General features: G+C 36.7%; 1 protein-coding gene across 5 annotated transcripts in view; it reads right to left on the bottom strand.

Moving 5' to 3' along the window:
• Positions 1-307: 307 nt before the first annotated feature.
• Positions 308-21,206, bottom strand: part of CYLD (CYLD lysine 63 deubiquitinase) — a 30,035-nt gene continuing 9,136 nt past the window's right edge. For 4 of the 5 annotated variants that reach the window (XM_052795988.1, XM_052795985.1, XM_052795984.1 and 1 more), the window contains exons 6-17: positions 20,386-20,502; positions 18,334-18,713; positions 16,676-16,841; positions 15,719-15,860; positions 15,031-15,153; positions 13,618-13,709; positions 12,440-12,506; positions 9,350-9,482; positions 8,613-8,721; positions 7,394-7,512; positions 6,507-6,723; positions 308-5,017 (exon numbers count right to left, since the gene is read on the bottom strand). In XM_052795988.1, coding sequence (XP_052651948.1) covers positions 4,833-5,017; positions 6,507-6,723; positions 7,394-7,512; positions 8,613-8,721; positions 9,350-9,482; positions 12,440-12,506; positions 13,618-13,709; positions 15,031-15,153; positions 15,719-15,860; positions 16,676-16,841; positions 18,334-18,713; positions 20,386-20,502 — 1,850 coding nt within the window. In that variant the 3' untranslated portion in view covers positions 308-4,832. The remainder of the gene's footprint in view (positions 5,018-6,506; positions 6,724-7,393; positions 7,513-8,612; positions 8,722-9,349; positions 9,483-12,439; positions 12,507-13,617; positions 13,710-15,030; positions 15,154-15,718; positions 15,861-16,675; positions 16,842-18,333; positions 18,714-20,385; positions 20,503-21,206) is intronic. The other variant, XM_052795989.1, reaches the window with a different exon arrangement.

Raw genomic sequence — 21,206 nt, 5'->3', positions numbered from 1 at the left:
TTCTAAGCATTTAAAAAAATAAATTTATTTTTCCCCACAGGCAAACTACAGTTAGCTATAGCAGCGTTTTGTTGGTTTTCCATTAGAGTATCAGGTACTAACTGGTAAGGCACAAGTAGTATACTTTGACCTGATCTGATACAGTACAGCAATTCCTAAGTTTCCTAGAAAAGTTGAAATTGAGAGACTATCAAAAATATGTAAAAATACTTTTGTAAATACATAAACCAAGCTAGTTCAATACTGTATTCGTTGTTGTTCGTGACAGTCCCAGAACTGCAAGCCCCCAAAGAAATTAATAGAGCCATAAAAATAATATTTTTAATTAATATTAATACAGAAAGAGCACATGGTACATTCCTTTCCAGCAGCAAATTCCACTCTACCATTGGGGGGGGGGGTGTTAAGGCTAGTTGAGGGCAATCTGATTGTAAGTTTCCCTAACTCATTCTTGGAGACAGCCTTTTTAAGTTTAAGAGACTATTTGTACACAAAACATGGGATGTTTATTTAGCAAAACATCAAGAACAGAGAAAAACATGCTTTGTTACAGTGGTAAAAATACACAAAGCTTTCAAGCTGTTTTTTACACCAACTCAGTTCTGAAACCGTAAAATTCCAGTTTGCAGCATGTTGTGCCTTAGTATTGTATTAACCAGGCTACCATTAGGGATTGTGGTGACCAAGTTCATCTGTTCAGTGGAGTATAAAGTGCACAAGAAAAATAAGTGCATTGAAATGAACCATTTACGATTGCATGAGTAATTCCTGTAACACATAGTACTTGCTTAAAATGGAACTCTCACAGGCTTAGTAAGACACAGTACTACATTTTCAAAAGCACAGAATCAGTATTATCACAGGTATTAGAAGGATCTTTACTGAACATACATATTTTTGTATTTTTTCCTCCAATTATCTCCCACACCAAAAAACAAGCATTCTCATGTAGTTTACTGTGGGGTTTGGGGTTGGTTGTTTGGTTTTTTGTTTTAGTAATATGTAAGGCATCACCTTTAACTAATACCTTTTCATTTTACCCTCTATGTTCAAAATAAGCAAGCATTTAGTGGCGCAGTGATTTGTTCAATTTTCTACTGATTTGAACCCCTATTTCTAAAAATGATTAGCAGAGTAGAGGCTGAGAGTTGTATAGGGGTGCAGTTTTTCTCCCCGATTATGAGTTTATGTATTATGAAACTTTACGTTTTTACAGGCTGTCAGGAACCATATTTTCTATGTGTTTTCCTACTCACAGGTTAAGGCCATTGTTAGCAATACTTAAGAGCCAAACCATGAAGCAATGATCTAAGTGCTATTAATTTATGGGCACATTCACCATATTAAAAAAAGAGAGAGAGAGAGAGAGAGAGAGAGAGAGAGAGAACTGATTGGGAGGCTCCCAAATGCATTAGACACATAAAAGTTGGGTGCTTAGTCACTGGAATCTTTGGGCGTTACATTTAACAGCAGTAGATTTTTAAAATGCAGGCTGTTTCTTCAAAATAGCTTATTCAATTCCCCCACAATATATGCTGAAGGCTAAAAACAGTTTCTTACCCTTGTATATAAGTTATTTTACAAGTTTCCTTTCACAGTGAAATCACTTTTCTGTCTGTATACTCCTTTCTGAGAAAGAAAATAAAAACTGGGGTTAGTTTCCGTAACATTTCATTTACATTGCCAGATTATCTCCAGTCAAATGCAGTACACCATAAAGCAATACTTTTTGGATTAAAAGAAGACTCAGTTGTCAAAACCAACACTTTTTTTAATGCTATAGAAGACATCTCTGCTCTTTTAACTGATAAGCAATAAACTAACCATGTAATCATACACTGTTTGCAAAACTATTTACTGTTTTGCAATAATATTAAGTAGTACAAAATGCAGGCTGTAAAGTACTGCCTGCAATTCGAAACACAGTATTTGTCACCAAGAAGCGTGCACAATAATGCTTTTAAACTCCCAGTTTTTTCTCTATGTTCTCTAGGTGTACCACAGTAAGAATTCACACAACTTCTTTTCCAGTCAAAGGCCAGAAGATTGGAGGCAAGAAGCGAAGCAGTTCATTTACACCCATCTATTTTAATTGGGTTCTGCTAACAGAATATACATCCTGAAAAAATGGGGTTCTTAAATATTTGCAGTTGTAAAAAAAGAGTGGCTATTTTGCTAGAAGATTATTTATGTAGAAAATTTCAATACAGTTGCAAGTCCAAGTCTCCTCTCTGGCCATAGCAGTTCCAAGGCTGTTCTCCGAGTTCAAGAAGGAAGAGGTAAGGTAACTACAACTTTAGGTAGTATGTAATATATGGAGGGAGGGAGGCAGAAAGATGACATGAGTGGAAGACATATGAAAGTTAATGCATTGGGAAAAGTAGAGAATAAATCTAGGGATAGGGAAGAGAAAGAATCCAGACATTCAGATTGGTCTCATTGGTACATAGGTTTGTGCTTGTTCATTTTGTAAAGCCTTTACGTTTGCTCCTTGTTCAGAAGGGGCTATCTCTTGCAACTACTTTCAGGTTGAGAGTCATGAGGGGGCTGGAGGAATGAAGTTATCAAACAAGGTATCAAACATTGTAGAGAGCAAGCTGAGAGTCTGTTGCGTTATTGCTTTTTTTTTTTTTTTTTTTGCAAACCCCCTCTTGCCTTTGCTTTGCAAACAGCCCTATTTAAAAACATCAGTTGAGGTACCTGGAGGCGGTGGCCCGACTTCCTCTTCAACATGCAGCCAAGGGTGGGTTACCATACCTTCTGCTCAGATTATATAAGTGTTCTCAAGGCCATTTTAATAAATACAAGCTGCCTAGCCAAGACCTATTGCTAGTCTTTTTACCTTATATTGCCTATGAGATGCTTCTGTGGCATCCTTGTCAACACATCTGCAGCTGCTGTCCCAGAGCAGGATGGTACGTAGCCAAGGAAGAGCCAATGGACAATAACCCATCCATTGACAGATGGTTATGGAATCCATCACCTAAAGCCTCACTGAAATTTTTCAGGAAAGAAAGAGTTCAAGAGCTCATAGTAGTACTGAAACTAAAGAAACAGGTTTTTTTCAAGAGCTCGTAGTAGGACTGAAACAAAAGAAATAAGAGTTTTGCCAAGGAGCACAGACTAGATAAATAAGGCAAGGGAATGCAGAACCCAGGAGACAATTAGAGGCAAAAGGAACAGTGACACTTCTAATAACATTTTTGCTCTTGCGAGTGAAAAATTAGAGCACAGTTCATGCAGTGGCTAACGGAACAGATCAACTCCCTCAGCACCCCTTGCTTTAGACAAATTAGTCCTTCAAGCATCGTTTTCAAATCTCTCTCTAGTACTGTTCTGTGGTGGAGTGTGTCCCAAAGAAAGATTTTAGGTTTTCCAAGAAGAACAAAGTAACCACATTTTCTACAATATGGGATCAGTCTCCATTGTCTTTAAAACAGTGGCTTTTTTAAAGTGGCTTTTCCTCTGTTATATTTTGTGACCGCTCCTTCTATAGACTTGATCCCAAAAAGGAAGTTTTCCATATAAAACATCTTAAGAGTTGAAAATGTACAGCTCATATGTATGCAGTTTGTACAACCAGATTTTACTGTATATATATAGTTGCATGTTTGCTAGTCAGTAGTAGACAGAAATAGCTAAAAAGCAACTAAAACAGTATTTCATTGCAAACAGAAACCAACAGACTTCAAAGTATAATATTTTACATCAATGCAGGTTTTGCAGCTTTTCAAGTTAGGTTTCACTAGGTGCTTGGTATACAGTAAAACTCTGATGTATTTTTATTCATAGTTTTGCCTTTCCAGGCAGAGATTTTTAATACTCATTACTACTAATCCTGAAATGAAGAGTCAGATGCATAACATATTCCCAGGTAGTAGCTTAAAGTACTGTAGAAAAGTCAGTTTTGTTTTACCAAGGAGTAGAATCCACTTCAGCAACATTCCCTGAGGCAATCTACTGTTTTATTTTTCTGTCCTCGAATCATTTGTATATAGTTGCTGTTCTGTTCCAGACTGCTTTGTTTCTTTAAAAATAGACACTTAGAAAAAGACATCTGTTAACTTTCATTGCTTATTTTATATTTCAGCAATTATGGTTCCTGTTAATACCCTTTTCTCCTCTCCTCTTTTTCCCCTCCAAAAATTGCAAGTTAACAGATAACAAATCTGTGTGCTTGACTTTCACAAGACAGGAATTCAGATCTTTAAATGAACGTTAATTTTTGAAGATGCAAATGTGTGAACTGAAAAGAATGCAGTAGGCAGATAACAGAACAGAATTAATATGCAATGAACAGTCCAAAATTTATCTTAGTAAAACTGAAGTTATTCTCCCTTCAAGAGAGAATCTATGGTGCTAAAAAGATCAAGGGTGGGGAGAAGTGGTGGGGATGGAGGGTAGAGAAACACAAGAGAATCATCATCCTTGGCCCACAGAAATGCACTGAGCAAGAAAGAACACTGTGTACCTTTACATTCTCAATGGACTAAGGAGGTTTCTCCTGACACAATTCCACCTTTAACATTTCAAAAAAGCCTGTGTATAATCAATGCACTTAAAGCTTTAAGTTTTAGTAACTTCACTTAGACTTTGTTTATAAAACAAACACACACAAGCACACTTCCTAGAGTGCAAAATGCTTAAATACTTCAATTACAGAACTCCACATGTAGTTTTTGGAACAGTAATCCTTTTGCTCTCATAGTCAACTTCTTCCTTGTCATCGCATCCATTGCCAGCAACGGTTGCATTAAAACTAACCAAAAAATGTAGCAAATGCAACAGTCAATAACTCTACACTGTTTCTTCAGTTTTCCAGAGGACATTGTTCATTTGTATAAACTCATTGTTGGACTTTGATACATGCACATGTAAGCATCACAAAGTAGTCTTCGTGCACAACCTTGAATTTTTCTGGAATCCAGTGAGTGTAATTCTTCTAGAGACATCTTCAGGTATTCACCAACTTCTGGGCATGGGGTAACTTGTGGAATGTTAAAGCCATTCTGACCTCCTTTTAACCGTAAGGAAAGAAAGAGAAACAGATTAGGATAGCATCTACATATATTTGCTCTTTATAATGTACTTTAATTATGACAGCATCACCAGTTCTTGAAAATGCATGCTAAAAAACCTAAGTATGCCATTCTGGACTACTGCAGGGTAAATTTCTATGAAAGGTGTATTGTTCAAGAAAAAAAATCACAATTGGTGTCAGAGTATCTTGTAGTGTTTACTAACAAACACCCACACAAACACCCTACCAGAATGAGAGCTTCGGGTTTTCATCAACACTAAAAATTCTGTACGGCTTTGGGAGAGTGACCTGAATACGTATGCCACCTCAAATGCTACTGAATTTGTTAATAACATGACAACTGGTAACAGTTGATGAATTCATAAAACATGAGTGTCTGTACCTGACTTGCAAGACTAAGGCAGAGTTTGCTCCCGGCCATTTTCCATGTAAAAAATGAGCAAATTCAAACAACACGAGTATGGACATCTGTGACACTGCTCCCCAGCAAACATTTTTAGCTTATAGCACTAGCTGAAGGGAAATACTTGTGATACAAAACCCCCTAAGATCAGCAGGAGATACCCAGTGAGTATCTCATGTGATCTACATTCCTGAAATAAAGTGGTTCTTTACAGAATTCAGTCGTACACATTTCAAGCACTCTGAAACAAAGCTTGATTGCCTTCTGGTTGCTATAAGAAAGAGACTTTAATCCTGTCGCAGTTTCATTTTCAACAGGAGGCAAGATTCTCCTCCCCCCCCCCCCCCCCCAAGTCACACTGTAACAAAAGGGTTCAAGAATTCTTCATGCAAAGAACTGTTACTATGAGTCTGACACTTGCTTCTATTCCTGTTTTTCTCAGGCACCAGAACTGAACAGAGAGTCCTTATTTAAACACTATTTAATGCAGCAGTATCTGAGAGAACACTTGTTTTACTGACATTTGTATTATTACAGGGTAACAGTTTTCCACTGATAACTCTAAAGAGATTCAAAGGAATGGCATAGATGTTGTAATGTGTGACTATTTCTTTTATTCTGAAGACACCTACACTAAGTCATTTAAACAAAAGCAATAAAAATATTTGCATAGTATCTGAGATTGTGTACATCCACTTAAATACAGACTGAAAGAACACATTCCTGCAGTTGATTATTTAAAATGAATTCTCTCTGCCAAACTTGCAAAGGATAGAAAAATGTATAAGGAGTCCCGCCAGAAAACTTCTGCAGTTACTTCTGTACTATCTACTTAATACAGTACCCAATTTAGGTGAAATTCAGATTATGCAAATCAGTGACTGCTATGAAATCAATGCACTGAGGTAAGGCTAGGTCAAGATTAATGTCCCAGCATCAAGTACATCAAGTTAAACAATATTAGTATCTCCAAAACATTAAGAAATAGGCACTGAAATTTAAGATAGTAATACACATTAAAAAAAGTAAGAGAAAATTAATAAGAATAAATAAAAGATCTACCATCCCGATCTGCCATGCTGTCAAAGAAAAGCCAAGCGGAGTCATCCCTCCCATATTTAACAAAAGCTACATAGTGACTTGTTTCTATGCAAAGAACAGCAAACAACTCCATCTTCTGGTATGGGATGCAGCCATGTCGCCAATCCCAGTCTGGCAGATCTTTAGGTAGTGACAATGGATTGAATTTATGACTCTGTCTCTTGGGATGAAGATGAACCTACAATTGAAGTGATATTTCAGAAGAGAAAAAACACCCCATAAGATTATTTGTTTCAGTGACAGACAAAGCTAAAAAGAACATTACTGCTGAACTGAAGATTAATGGCATTAGAGAAAGAACTGCAGTAACAGTAGCAGACTAAACGTTTCTCTATTTTTCCCCACCAGTATAGCTCAATATTGCCCACAAAATTCAAATCTGAGGTTAGAAGGGAGGTCAGATTTAATGCAACAATTTTCTACTAGGTTTGGGCTTGAAAACAAGCCATGACTATGACAGCTTCATGCAAGTTACCAAACAGCACTCAAAATTAAGTGGTTCCATGTCATGAATCTATCGATTCAAACAAGGTAGCATGTATGTAAAATTAGGATTTAAAGCAGGTGACAGGAAACAGATTCCAAGCTGCCTATGATTACTACTTCTCCACTGTGTTCAGTCACAGATTTGGCAGTTGCCATGTTTTCAGTAAGAAACTGTCGATGAATACGTTGCAGTGTCAGGTGGAGTTCCTGATTTGTCACCGAAGGCTACATTTTACTTGGTGGGTGCAATTACACTAGTACTGGTGAGAAAGTCTCACTATGCTCTTACGCCTTTCTTTTGATTATTACAGCATATACCATTTGGGTTAAACCCATGTAGAATAACAAAGACAACAACTCACTTGTGTATTGCACGTTTTGCAGAACTGCTTGATTTTCCCAGCAGAAATATCAGTATCTTCATAACATTCTCTGCACTCATACATAGCAAGCCCTCCACATATACGGCACTGCCTGGGAGCTGCATTGTTAAAGAAGGTATTAGTCTCCAATTTGGGGAGGCTTCTTTTGTTTTTTAAAATAAGGGGTATGGAAAGGAGGGAGGATTACTACTTTAAATGGAGGAAAACCGCTACATTAAAAAAAGCTAAAACCAGATTGCCAATCAAAGCAGAAATGTACCACTGTATTTAACTTCTTACCTCTGACATAATGTGGAATAAAAGAAAAACATTTAGAGTGGTAAATTGCAAAACAGAAGATGATAAAAATTAAGCTCTATCAACTACACGAAAAAGTAAAAACACTTAAATCAAGTTAGTTCTCTCTCATCATACTGGTACAGCTAGCTTAGCTTAGCCCCTATGCCTGTAAACACCAGAAAAAAAAAAAATAAATAGCATAAACTGATGGCCATGACAGTGAAAGAAAAGGCCATGATGGTTTCAGAGATTATTATTCTATTAATTTTAGCAGTTTTATTAATTCTTATCTCAAATTTAAAACTGGGTGTCTTTCCTTAGGTAATGCAGTGAAAAATTCCAGTGGATGACAAATGTCAGAAATTCACGTCACAAAAAAAGTGATAAATTTATAGTTGAAAAATGCACCATCACTACATGCTGCAGGCTTACATACTAATCTCAGGTTCTCTTCTTCTAGTTTGATTAACTAATGACAAAAAGCTTAGAAACAAGCAGCACAAACTGATGACTAATGAAATGTAGTCAACATTGTAAATACCAGTTAACCAATCTTGGTGCTACACTTAGCTTTTAAGATTTCCTACCTGCCATATTAATGAATTGTTTTGCTGCTAATAACTCAATTTTAACAACACTGTCTTGAAATAAGTTTAGTCGTACAGATACTCAAGAATTAAATAATCAAGCAAGTTATATTCTTCTGAATTACAGCTTTTAATTTACGTGGGGGGGGGGGGGGGGGAAGCATTCTAGCCAGTAAACTTTCCTTTCTCCTCAGCCTCAGCATCTCACACTACATTGTTAAGTATTTAATAAAAAGCCAAACAAAACCACCAAAACTACCAGGAGTATTTACTTTCACTGTGTTAGTCACTCTCAACAACTCTCATTACACAACACAATGTTATATACTTACTGTCTTCAAGTAAGTCTGTTATATTTAATTCCAAGGATGGAAAAATTTTGTTGAACATTTTGAAGTCTTTTCCAAACCGAGGCATCTGAATAATCAGGCAAGAGGGTGCCTACGTAAAATGCCAGAATATAATGTAATGAGCTTGAGATAGATAATTATCTAAATTTAGAGACATACTTCTAATGCTACAAACGTATTCATATTATTTAAACTTGCAGCCCATTCACTTCAAAATTAACAAAACAGTAAGCAAAACAAAATTAAGTCTTTGAGAGAAACTACAGCTAAAAAGAACAGGAAAGTGACATCTAAATCATTGTCAAATGTTGTAAGTCCCAGTCATGCTCAAGTATGACATTAAATATACTGGACTACACTGCCCCATTCGGGGGGGGGGTGGGGGGTGGCGGAATCTTCCCTTTGTAAAGCTTTTTACAAAACAGAGGTCTCTCAAAATATTAGTCCTTAAGACAAGTTACTGGCAGTAACTAAGAAGTTTTCTTTTGGTAACTCTTTACCTAAATTACTTTGGTCTGTTCAGCCAAAGGATACATGTCATTGAGTCAACCTTAAAATATTTTTGTAATATAGGCAACCTGTACCACTGACTTAGTGACCGCTCCCATTTCCAACATGTCTGCATTTTGTTTTTGCACCAAATCCTACTTTTGTCCCATTGCTGAATGGGCAAATATCTAGGTATCATCACTTCTAACAAAGCAACAGCTGTCACCAACCTCTGCAAACTTCAAGTTGCTGTTGATGAATGACCACTCTAGTAACTGCTGAATTGTTGGGACTCCAACTTTCTCATTTTTGTCCATAAAAATTTGATAGAAGTAACAGTCTTGTACTTTCTGACCTGCTGATCTAAAAAACAGATTTAAAAAAACAGATTCTGAAGCTCTACTGTAACCATGACTATATTTTACTAGGAAAATAACAACTACCAGAAAATAGTCTATACAACATCCTCTCTGTATTGAAATATATTGTACTTCAAAAAAAAAAAAAAACAACACAGCAACAACAAAATGCCTGAAATGACAGGCAATCAAGTATTAAGCGTGGACTGATTTTTAGAAAAACTTATTTATGAAACAAAAGCAGTGTAAGTTTCAGACTATGTTTGAAAAACATATGCCTATGCATTACTGAACTACCAACTGAGAAATATTTCCTAAGCATATGCATCGAAAACTCTTAACGGACTAAAGCAGCTTTCATTGGAAGGACAAGTAAGAGTTTCAGTAATAAAACATCAAAAAGGAATAACAATAATTCTCTTCAGTATGATATTCCCAATAAGGAGTTTAAAAAAATGACTGGGTTTAATGAAACACTTCCTTTTAATCACGGAGATATTTACACGGCTTCCTACAGTGGAAGTCTCACATAGACTGCTAGTGTTGCTAGACTTGCTATACAGTTAACAGAGAACTCTCCAAAAGGATAATCCAGATTTAAGGGCTGTCCAGCTCTAATTGTTAAGAAGCCTTCCACACCTAGGCAAACATTAAGAAGGCAGGCTACTACATTAACTGCCAATGCTAGCCGTAGCAAGTGGTCTGGATAAACTTCCTCATCCTCACAAAAAACCCTCAAACCCAAAAACCAACCAACCAACCAAAAGACAACCAATCAACCAACAAACAAAAACCAAACACTCACCCCACTAAACAAACACACACACACACCACAAACCAACCCCCTCCCAAAACAAGAACCACAAAACCACAACACAATTTAGTATGGATAGGGAGAGGGACAAAGGATTAAGCTACCAATTTAAGTTCTGAGGTCACATGTTTCAAAACAAAGTCAAAATTAAGTACTGATGTTTTCAGGTAATATTTCTGTTACATAAACTTAAATCTGAGATATTTGGGAAGAGAGCTTCAGATGAGTAATTCAACCTACTCTGTAAGGACATAAGAAAGGATATAGAAGACTGTGCTAACATTGAAGAAATGGATTTTGCTATCATGGAGAAAAAGCATATAGGAGTAACTGGCCTCCAATAACAAAAGAAAAAAACTTAGATAGGAGCTGTTTCATCCTAGTGTCAAAGCTCCTGGAAACTTCCATCAAATTTGCTATAAACAGTAATCTCTTCCCATCCTAGCCAGCATTTAAGACAACATTGCTTTTTAGAGTTCTCAGGTGTTGAGAGAATTCTAAGGGTATGATGCTCAAAGTTACTATTACTAATTTTAAGCCTTCTTTCTAAGAAAGGAGACTTCTGAATTACTCTTTAAGAGTTAAGGTACATACACAAAACACACCAACATTGGTGCTAAAAGCTGAATGATGGAATATAAGTTCTGTTCTCCTCTGTATGGCACAGACATGACAAAAACCTGGAAGGCCAAGCTTTACTGAAGAAGGATTAAAGAAATATGGAAGACAGTGCAGAAACATACAAGTGGAGTAAGAGGCATCTTCCTCTGCTTTTACTTTACTCCTTTCAGCTGTGATTTCTACCACAGCAGCACACCTGTTAACTACCAAAAACTAGAAACACATTCTCACATGAAGATCTATTATTCTAATTATAATAATAAATACTATTATTATAATTATAGTATTGTACCCCAGCTGTTTCACCAGAGTAATACATTAGCCACAGGGGTTTCTCAGCACGTTGTATTTCAGAGAACTGAAGAGGGGCAGTAACAACTGTGAGGGTCTTAAGATAGCAAGCTATTCTCTAAACACCTTTCTATATAGACCCAATACATGCTGGAAGTTACTAGTTATGTTTGGGGGGGGGGGGGGGGGGGGGGGCAGTTAACCTAACAGTAGATTACAAACATAGACCTTTGTCTAGGCAGAAGCAGGAACACAGTTCCAAATTCATTGCGTACCTTGATCTCTCATCCCTTCAAATTTTTTCAAAATTTCTTTACAGAACTACCACAGAAGATAGCCTCAGTGTACTCACATGGCATCTGCGCAGTGAACTACAGCATACTACACACAGATGCTCTAGTTACGGCATCGCAGCTTCTGTACCTCCACATAGTGCAGCGGCCAGTGGGCACTTACACACCTCACACACCACTGAACTAAAGCAGCATATAAACTAATACAATTCCTGCAACGAGGAAAGGACTGAAAAACTATGGGAAATGCCTTGCAACACTACTACTGCCACAGAATGCAGCAAGGAACCTGAGAATCTCAGGTGCCAGCTAGCAGAATGACAGCAGTGGGCAGCTATCCCTACCTCTGTTAAACTCGGTTATGACAGCTGAATCCTTGCAGTGCTACAGTCAAGAATGAAGGCATACATAAATGCCAGTATCTGTTATTTTGATAAAGTAAGAGAAGCCAAACTTGATCAAGGCAAACCACTGAAATATTTTCGTTAGTGTTAAAGAAACGCAAATCAGTTTCCATAGCTTGAACACCGATTCAGCAATGTCTGCAGCTTGTCCCAGAGATAAGTAGCTATTAGCTGTAAGCCACATTAAGAAGTGCTGTAGGGTCCTCTTACAGCAGCCCTTCTCCAGCATAACTAACAGGAAGATAGTAAGGCTCTCAAGTAGACAGCGCTGGCACGAGATCTTTGTCCAGTTCTCACAAAACTATGTTCATGAGCTTTTGCAATGAGAGACCAGTGGGGCAAAAACCACCTACCAAAAAAGGTAGGAAATAGTGTCAAATTTGTCAGTATAACTTCATTATATTGAATTCTATTAGAAATACGAATCACAAGACAAAGGTGCTATCTCAAAAGAGCTATCTCAATTTGAAAGGCGGCAGATGCTCTCTCCTCATCAGCCTCTACAAATAGATGAGTTCAACAAAGAAGAAAGATTCACCTTATTTTCAACAGTGGCTCAACTCTTAGAATATGGTGAAATAAAATATTCAAAAATTCTTCTGGATCTGGGGGGGGAGGAAAAAAAAAGTCTTTTTAGTATGCAAAACCAGATACATTATTCAAAACTGATTTTAAATGAAAGTTTTCAAAAGTAAAGGTTCATTTTTACAGCTTTATTAACACAACAAGGTTATGACAAACTATGAACATTTTCATGACACAAACCTCTATTTACTCATTTGGTGTCAAATGGCCCTAATAAAAGACCCAGGCTCAACAGGGTAACAAAGCTTTCCAGTAAAGATCAAAAAGATGCTGTGTATTTCAGAGGAATCATTTGGCACCACACAACTTCTCCAGGAGAAATAAAAGCTTTCAAAAGAAAACAGTGAAACTGCACAGAAGCAGTGAGGAGTAGTGACAGTAACACTTACATAAAACCACACAATAGTACAAAGTTCATCTAAACTAGAGACCGAGTTCTCTAATCAAGAATGCAGCCAACACTAGCTTCCCAGAGTTCTATTCTCCGCCAACACTGAGAGTTTTCTGGTATATTTCTCTTCCTGCCACAAACTGCTATAAATATTGGTTTTCAACATTTACCATTTATAGAGAAAGCAGTGTTCTCCCAAACAAAAATGAAACAGCTACATAATACGATGCTAATTAATCATTATATGCAGCAGAAGATCAAAAGGTTGGGAACTGATTTTTCTAACACGATTTACACGTTTTATTTCATAAAATACTACCTAACCATTGTGACAATGAAATATGGTAGTAGAAAGATTATTCCTCAGGGACCAAAGTGACATTTTGAAAGAGGACAAAGACCCCAGCCTTATCACAGTCTTCATTTCTGAGGAAAAGCCTTAGATCTCCCCTAACTGCTAGAAGGGAGTTACATATGCACAGGAAGGCAAGAAAAGAAATCCAGTCAGTGAAAGACTGTTATGGCAGAAACTGTTCAGCTAGGGTTCCTTACAGACCCAAGGAAGCAGAAAAGACCTTTTAACCACCCAATGGTCACTCAAATCTCTGGTAGAGATATTACTGCTACAGAAAAATATTTGTGTATATTTTGTTCTCGTGTAATTATATAGCAAGGTATTTCAGTTCCTTCATATTACGATTCTTACAAATCTCAAAAGAAAGGAAAACCTCCCCAGTTACCTTTTTCCTCTGAAGTGAATCCTGATGCAGCCTCAACTTTTTCAAGTATTTTCCTCAGTTTCATGATTTTTGTAGCACAAACATATCCATATCTAAGATAAATGGGTTTAATAAGCTATTAGCTAGTTTGTGATCAAGTCAGAGAAGCAGAAGAAAAACCGCTCTTAAATGCTGAAATACAGGCTCCCAGATCCTTCTTTAACTGTGTACAGTATTTCTTTAAAACTATGTATTGTCTCCCCATATTCAATCTGACTTCACGTTTTTTTAATGCAGTATAAATTTAGTGCAGTGCTCAATGTTCTCACATAACCTTTAAATGCTCTTTTTAAACATCAACTTACCAGGATAACTGTTTTCTGATTTTTCAGTCAATTACTTTTGATTTGTTTTCACTCTAATTTGCATCACTTAATACATCACTTTCAGAATGTCACATATAACACCACTGTGGGAGTTGTTAACAAAAAAAAAAATATTTCAATATCTGATAGAAAGATACAGAACTGTATTACTGACCTAAGAAGCTGACGTTTTGGGCATTCATCTTTTCCTCTAAAAGTTTACAAAAAGTGCAAAGAAAGTTTTAAGCACTGTGGAAAGGTAGGAGAAGTAAGACTTTCAGTCTTCTCAGCCACTTGAGATTTCTGCTACTTGGTGTGTATCCTACTACCTATACCACAGAACCCTGGAACACATCAGGCGAAGTACACACACCCTTACAAGAACCAGGGTTCAGAAGCCATCCTTTTATTCCAGGAATGAAAAGAAAACCTTTGTGATAAATTGTTCACTGACAGCCCACAGAATTTCAGAACTACAACTGTATTATTTGCATGTTTAAAAAAAACAATTAAGCTAAAGACTAACTTTTCATGCATGTTTTTGCCATATTTCCTTTATTCATTGTGCCTAAGAAATTACAAAGCTCATGTTAAGTTCTTTTAATAAAAGTGTTTCAACCACTTGCAGACCACATGTAAAAATTAATGAAACTTTTAAAGCCCCACCAAATCTATCAAATTGTGAAACTCAACATAAGATAACCCAAATACTTCTCATCAAGAACAGCAACATTAAACACATGTAAATATGAATGCCATGAATGAACATAACTTACATTTATCAATGCTTTTGTATTCATACCTATACAAATTTTACAATAGCTTTATGCTGACTGCATTTCCAAATAGAGACTAGTGAAAATATTTTACCACCAAACAATGAATAACTATTTCCAGTTAGCACTAATTAACTTTACCATGAAGTAAAAATACTCAAAAAAAAAAAAAATTGAACAGACTGGCGGCAGCAGCTAGCCAAACTTTTCAGGTTTGTGATAGGAATGGACACACAGCAGGATCTAGTATAAAATTTATATTAGACCAGAGACCACTTCATGTCTTTACTTACATTCTCAGAGGATTCACAATCTCTGTCCGCAACAGCTCTTGAGTCTCACTATAATACTCTACATCATTCTTTTCTTTAGGTCTGAGTAACACAGTGTCCAAAACAGAGCTAAAAGAAAACAGGCTACAAAGAAAAAAAAGGAAGGTTGTTTTGATTCTGGAAGATACAACTATTCAGATGCCTGAGCAACTAAGACAAACGAAGCAAAGCCACAGGAAGAATTAAAGAACTAAACAAACTCAAAAAGAGATAATTATGGACAGAGGACAACACAACTGTACTAAATAGTGAAAGTCCACTTTCACTAACCCAGTATCCTTTCTGCAGCAGAGTAGGAAACCAGTTGCCCAGGCAGGATTCCGCAAGTAAGTTATGAGATGTTTCCCTCCCTCCACCCCCTGGCCTGTGTACTCTTTCATCCTTCAACCATTTTACAGGCCAGGGACTCACTCAGTCAAAAAGAGTATAGATACATAAGGGCCAGCACAATTTGGACATGATTAGCACTTCATGTTATGCAGCGAATGCTGCAGAACTTGCTCAAATCGGAAGAGCATAGTAATGTGTCAAAGATTGCAGTGCATGACTTTGCAAGCTGCACAGTAATACAGACAGACAGTCATTACAACAAAGACCACGTGTTCTGCATTTCTAGCATGGGATGCCACTATACAAATTATGAACTTACCAGAATAAGGTGGAGTCTAAGTAACAGGAGTTGTAATGACCCTGGATACCTTTCTTCTTTCCAATCATTGTCTCTAAACCTTCTTTTTCCATTTTTGGAGGAGTGTTTTCTTCTACCACTTCACTTAAGTAACCTCCAAAGGCTGAAATTTTTTTTTTCAAAAGACACTTTAAAGCCTCAAATTTTATCCCCTTGAGATTTTCCTATTAATGTTTATAGCTAAGTTGCTGCCTTAGTGTAAGCATTCCTTCTCTGGACTAGAATAACATTTTATTATAGCTGTGACTCACTGTCTTCCAGAAAGTGAACAAGGCCTTCCATTCCACTGACAATGCACATCAGAGTGCTTCAGAAAGCCTGCAGCACTGAATTAATTTTATCCAGTAGGAATGAAGTTCTCTTCTCATTATAAATGCCCTGTTCACACTATCTTACAAGTATCAGACAATTTTTTCTTTGCTGTTGTCCCAGGCAATACAACATGACCCAAGAAATCTCAAATATTTGAAGTTAGAAAAACCCCTGAGTTTTTCACCACTAACTTCCACCATAAAAATACATGCTTTTCTATGTTAATATTTAGAAAAAAATAATTTGACATTATAGAAAAATAACTCTTTAGTTCTGATAATGCAATCACATATTGCTGAGTTGCAAATACCATTTTCAGCAAGACTGCTTTACAACTTCTAAAGTAAAAAATGTACAGCATAATGAAAATCCCTTAATTTTATGAAATTCCTTCAAATATATAAACATTTTCCTGTTTTAAAGCATAAAAAAGTAATCCATAGAAGCGTTATGTTCTGTACAGACTGATCTTCTATTCATTAATCTAAGTAATACCTGTACAGATTTTCAAGTGTTCAATACAAAGAACATATTGCAGGAATAAATGAAACCAAAACCCAGGTCAGTTCCCAGCTGATACGTAAGTAATAAGCAGAAGCTCAGTACCTAGAGAGTTGCAGCGTTCAATCTGGTTGGAAACGGGCTGTAGTGAGGCAAACCTGGAATCTGGCCTGCAGCTTTTGAGTTTAACAAAAAGAGCTTTCTTCGGAGCACAAGTGAAGTATCGAGTTCCTTTAAATGTTCCATCCGTACAACCTGCACATTCATCTTCCTGAAAATTCAAGTGAGAATTCATTATTTTTCTTATTTCTAGAATTCTGCAGTAAGACATTTGATAAAGTATATACCCGTAAGCACCCTTCAGGTACTCTGAAGCTTGATATACAATGTTGCTGCATTTTAGTATGCAAAGCTTAAGCTGAGGTGTTCTTTAACTGGATTTACTGAGGAAATGAAGAGTCGCACTTTTTTTCTTCATGCTTAAGTTTTCACTCCATCCAAAATCAAACAAAAATTCCATCAGAAGCAGCACGGGGGAGGTGGGAGAGGAGAGCAAGAATTAAACCTAGTCAACATCAGGAACTTAACTAAGCTAGCTAGTCACTCCAGATTCCTTCTGTAGTTAGAGAGAGCACATGTGCACTACCAAACACCTTTCGAAACTCAATTAAAATCACTAAGCCTTGGGTAGTGTTAATACTTCCAGTGTGTCTGTAGACTGCACAAGAAAAATACCTGCTTCAGAACACACAAAATGTACAAGGAAAGACAACACAAACTAGGTATGAAAAATAACAAGTTACCATTATTTATCTTTGATAACATGATTTAAGGTATATTGTCTGCTTACTCACAGTTGCTAGGTTTTAATGCAGAAATGCATGACAGGCAAGTCCAAGGCCCCAGTTTAACACAAGGCATCCTAAAATGCAGTCTAAGAAGTTGGCAAACTGCAGCTTGAGCTTCACTCAAAAAACTCACAAGCATCAGGATTGTTTGTAACAGCTGAAATTCCAGTCACATTCTCACCTACTTTGCTAAAGATGTTTGTTGTTTTACATAATTGTACACTGCTTTAGCTGAAATTTTATTGATCATTATCCCAAATAAAGAACCCCATCTCCCTAATTGCATACACATTAATTTAACTGATAGCCAATCACAACCTTGGCAGCAGCTGCCACAGAGTAAATGTCAGCACGTAACAGCAATTCATGTTTGCAGCAACTGTGAATTTACAAAGGACCCATACGAACACATAAAGCACATGGATGTCAAATCAACAATATCACTACCACTGATTATCAAAACCAGTGTTATGATTCTGACAGTCATAACTGACGCTGCCCATTTGCTGGTATGCAAAAAACAAACAAAAAATCGATATTCATTAAAGACTCTTACAGCCAGGTCATTTTATGTAAATCTGCATTTCAAAGAACCTTTAAATACAATCAGCTTTTTAAATTAAAATCTCCACAACATAAGCAAAGGGCACTCCCTTAAAGTAAGTGATCAGTCCTACAAATTCAATTACCCATTGTGACACAAAGATATCTCAGAGCCTATTAAGAGAGTAAGGTCTAGGTAGCCACAAAAGTCAGAGCTCATCTAAGAATTTAGCTATAAGGAGACCACACGGTAACCTGTTTGGATAAATTCCTCCAGACTGACTGCTTTTGCAAAGTATACAGGCACCAACTCTCAGAAACAAAACTAGTAACATGTAATTAATATTAATGTGAACTACAATTTGTACTTACCAGTTCCAGTCCAGCTAATACTTCATTTACTCCAGGGGGCTGGCCAATCCAGCGGATTACTCCGTAGAAAGGAGGATTTTCTTTAACTTCAGCCAAGGAACCTGCTTCAAGACCATGCGAGTTCCCAACTGGGCCTGCTGTTGATGGAGTCTCCTGGTTAGCCGTAGTATTTACATCACCAATGACTGACTGAACGGATAAAGAGAGAGGACTATGTCCAATAGTACCATTGGTACTTGACGTTTTTGTCAAGCTAAAAGGGAGGGAGTGAAATCTGTTTTCTGTAGACACAGAGTTTGTTAAAGGTGGCTGCAGTGGTGGTGAAGAATGCCCAAATCCAGGAGATGAATCAGTAAGTGATTTTGCAGGGTCTTCAGCAACTGTTAAAATCAAAACCAAGATGTTAGTAAATGATGGGGGGTTTTTTCCCCATCTTACAAAAGGAAAGACTTAGCTATCAAACCAGTGAAGTTTATCTGCAACCACATCTGATTTAATGGGTGTCCTGTATAGGAAGCACTAACAGCTGGGGACATGCAGGAAGATGTTTGTCACTTGGCAACAGTGGAAGGACAGAACTGGCTGAGGAGACACTGCTGTAGCCCTACCACTTTTACTACAACCAACAGAAATGAATAGCACAGAGAAAGGAGATGTTAGCCAGAAACTACAGGAAAGTTTAGATTGAAAACTTTTTTTTTTTTTACCCACACATCAGAATTTTTCTTTGAATACAAGTTAACAGCCCCAAGAATATGACTGTAATGGGCAAAACTAGGAAGAACTCATTGGTCAGTGTGACTGAGGAAAGGATTTGGTTCACAGCTTAAACAGATATGAGCAATTGCTTGTAGACATGATTTGCAAATGGAAAAGTGTTTAGTCCCCTGGCTCTATCACAATATACTTTGGTTCTAACACAAGGAATCTATCAGTGTCTATAAAGAATAAAAGATTGAAATAAGTCATCACTAATGCAGTGTTTGATAAATGAGATCACAACTAGATGTAATAGCCCAAGTGTTCTGTATCTTCTCTCATCTCTCTACATGGTCTCTAACACACAATTGGTATTCACAGAGCAAAAGCCTCTTCATCACCTCTTCTCCCCACACTGTTTTATTACATGAGGTTAATGTCCAAAAATTTTTAAAAAAATTATTTAATCCTTTACTTCCATAGTCCTTTCTAGATAGGATATTTACCTTGTTTATTTTAAATATTATAATAAACTAGTTTTTAAACAGAGTTCTAAGCTATTGGAACAACATCTGTTAGGCAACCAAGAACAACTTTAACCCATTTTCTTTCACAGTTCATGGAATTCAGGGGCAAGTACTGCTATAGGTTTCCATTGTAAATTAACATGATTAGTTTAGTATTTACCCCTTCAGTCACTAAGCCAGCCAGCCACACTTTAGAAAAGTTGACCAGAAAAAAAAAAAAAAAAAAAAAAGAAAAAATTAGATCTGGAAGCAAATCAAGATATACTCATCCTTTCGATAAGTGCACCCACCCTTGTAAGAATTCAGAGAGAGATTTTACAGAAATAACTTTAAAAAAATACTGAAAAAACATGTATGCTTAGTCAGATTCCACCCCCCCGCCCCTTACTTCCAGACTGGTTAGCTGGCATGGCAGAATATTACAGTTCCCTTAGATCTGTAACATTAGCTACAAAAAGACAAGCAAAATAAAATTACTCTATATACTTGGCTACAAGGAATATCTTCATATCTTCCTTCCAAGCCTCAGCTTTTATTTTGCCTCCAAGACATACACATTCCCACAGAGCTGTGCATACGTTGCCAAGAATGTAATCTCCTACATGCAGAATAAAACAACAGGTCTGTCAATTAAAATGGAGTATATTTTCATGGGGGTTCCAAGATTTTTTATGATATAGTATGTCTTCCACTAAGACAACATATTCCAACTGTTTTAAATTTAAACTCATACTTGTTTTATTTGAAGAACATCAACACACTTTAGTTTTCTTTTGTTTTTTAAATAAAGTGTATGCCTACAAGAAAGACTATCATCTCTCTTTACCTTCATCAATATACCATGGGGGTTTTGTTTTCGTTTGAGGCTGAGAGTCAACTGATGAGCCATTTAACGTGTAGAAGACTTCAGATCTGTTTCTATTTCCAGCTTCAGAGGTAGACCCTGCAAAACAACACATTTTTCTGAAGAGGTTAATCTCTATTTACTAAAGGTTAGCTAAGCTATGCTTTCAAGATGACATTAACTACCCTTCCACAAAGAAGCAAACTCGCCCATCAAAGCTAACACAGTTCTAAGCTTGCAACAAGGTAGCAGTTTATTCCAAACCAACTTAATCCTCCAAGCTGAAATTTAAAGTCACGAACCTGAAAAGGTGGCAGAAAATACCCCTCAAGTGCAAATTTTTCATTACTATAAATTATGGATATAAAAGTATTTGAGATACAGTGTACAGCAGGTATTTTTTGTTTTTAAAGCAAAAAAATTTCAAAGTAGGCAAATAAATTACCAATATGATTCCACACAGCTATAACTTGTGCACAGTTACTTCAGCGATGACCATCTCTGCCAGCATCCAATGCCAGGCAGAATGAAAGCTTACAGAATATACTGTCATTAGCATTCTACAACCCCAAATACCCAATAGTAAACTCAAAAGACACTGAATTTTTATTTCTGCCTTAAAAAAAAAAAATAAAAAAAAAAAAAATCAATCTCCCTTCCAGTTTTGGGTTTTTTTTCCTGGGAGGATTTTCAGAGCTGGCCAAAACCAGAGTCAAAAGAAGTTTATATTTCGGGAATTCAATTTTGGTTTTGAATCACAGCAAAATTAACATATTCACTATTAAGTAGATCTGCTCCTGGGC

Source organism: Harpia harpyja, chromosome 9 (genome assembly GCF_026419915.1).
Source record: "Harpia harpyja isolate bHarHar1 chromosome 9, bHarHar1 primary haplotype, whole genome shotgun sequence".
NCBI lineage: Eukaryota > Metazoa > Chordata > Aves > Accipitriformes > Accipitridae > Harpia > Harpia harpyja.
The sequence above is the reverse complement of the archived record's forward strand: the minus strand, read 5'-3'. Positions and strand labels throughout refer to the sequence as shown.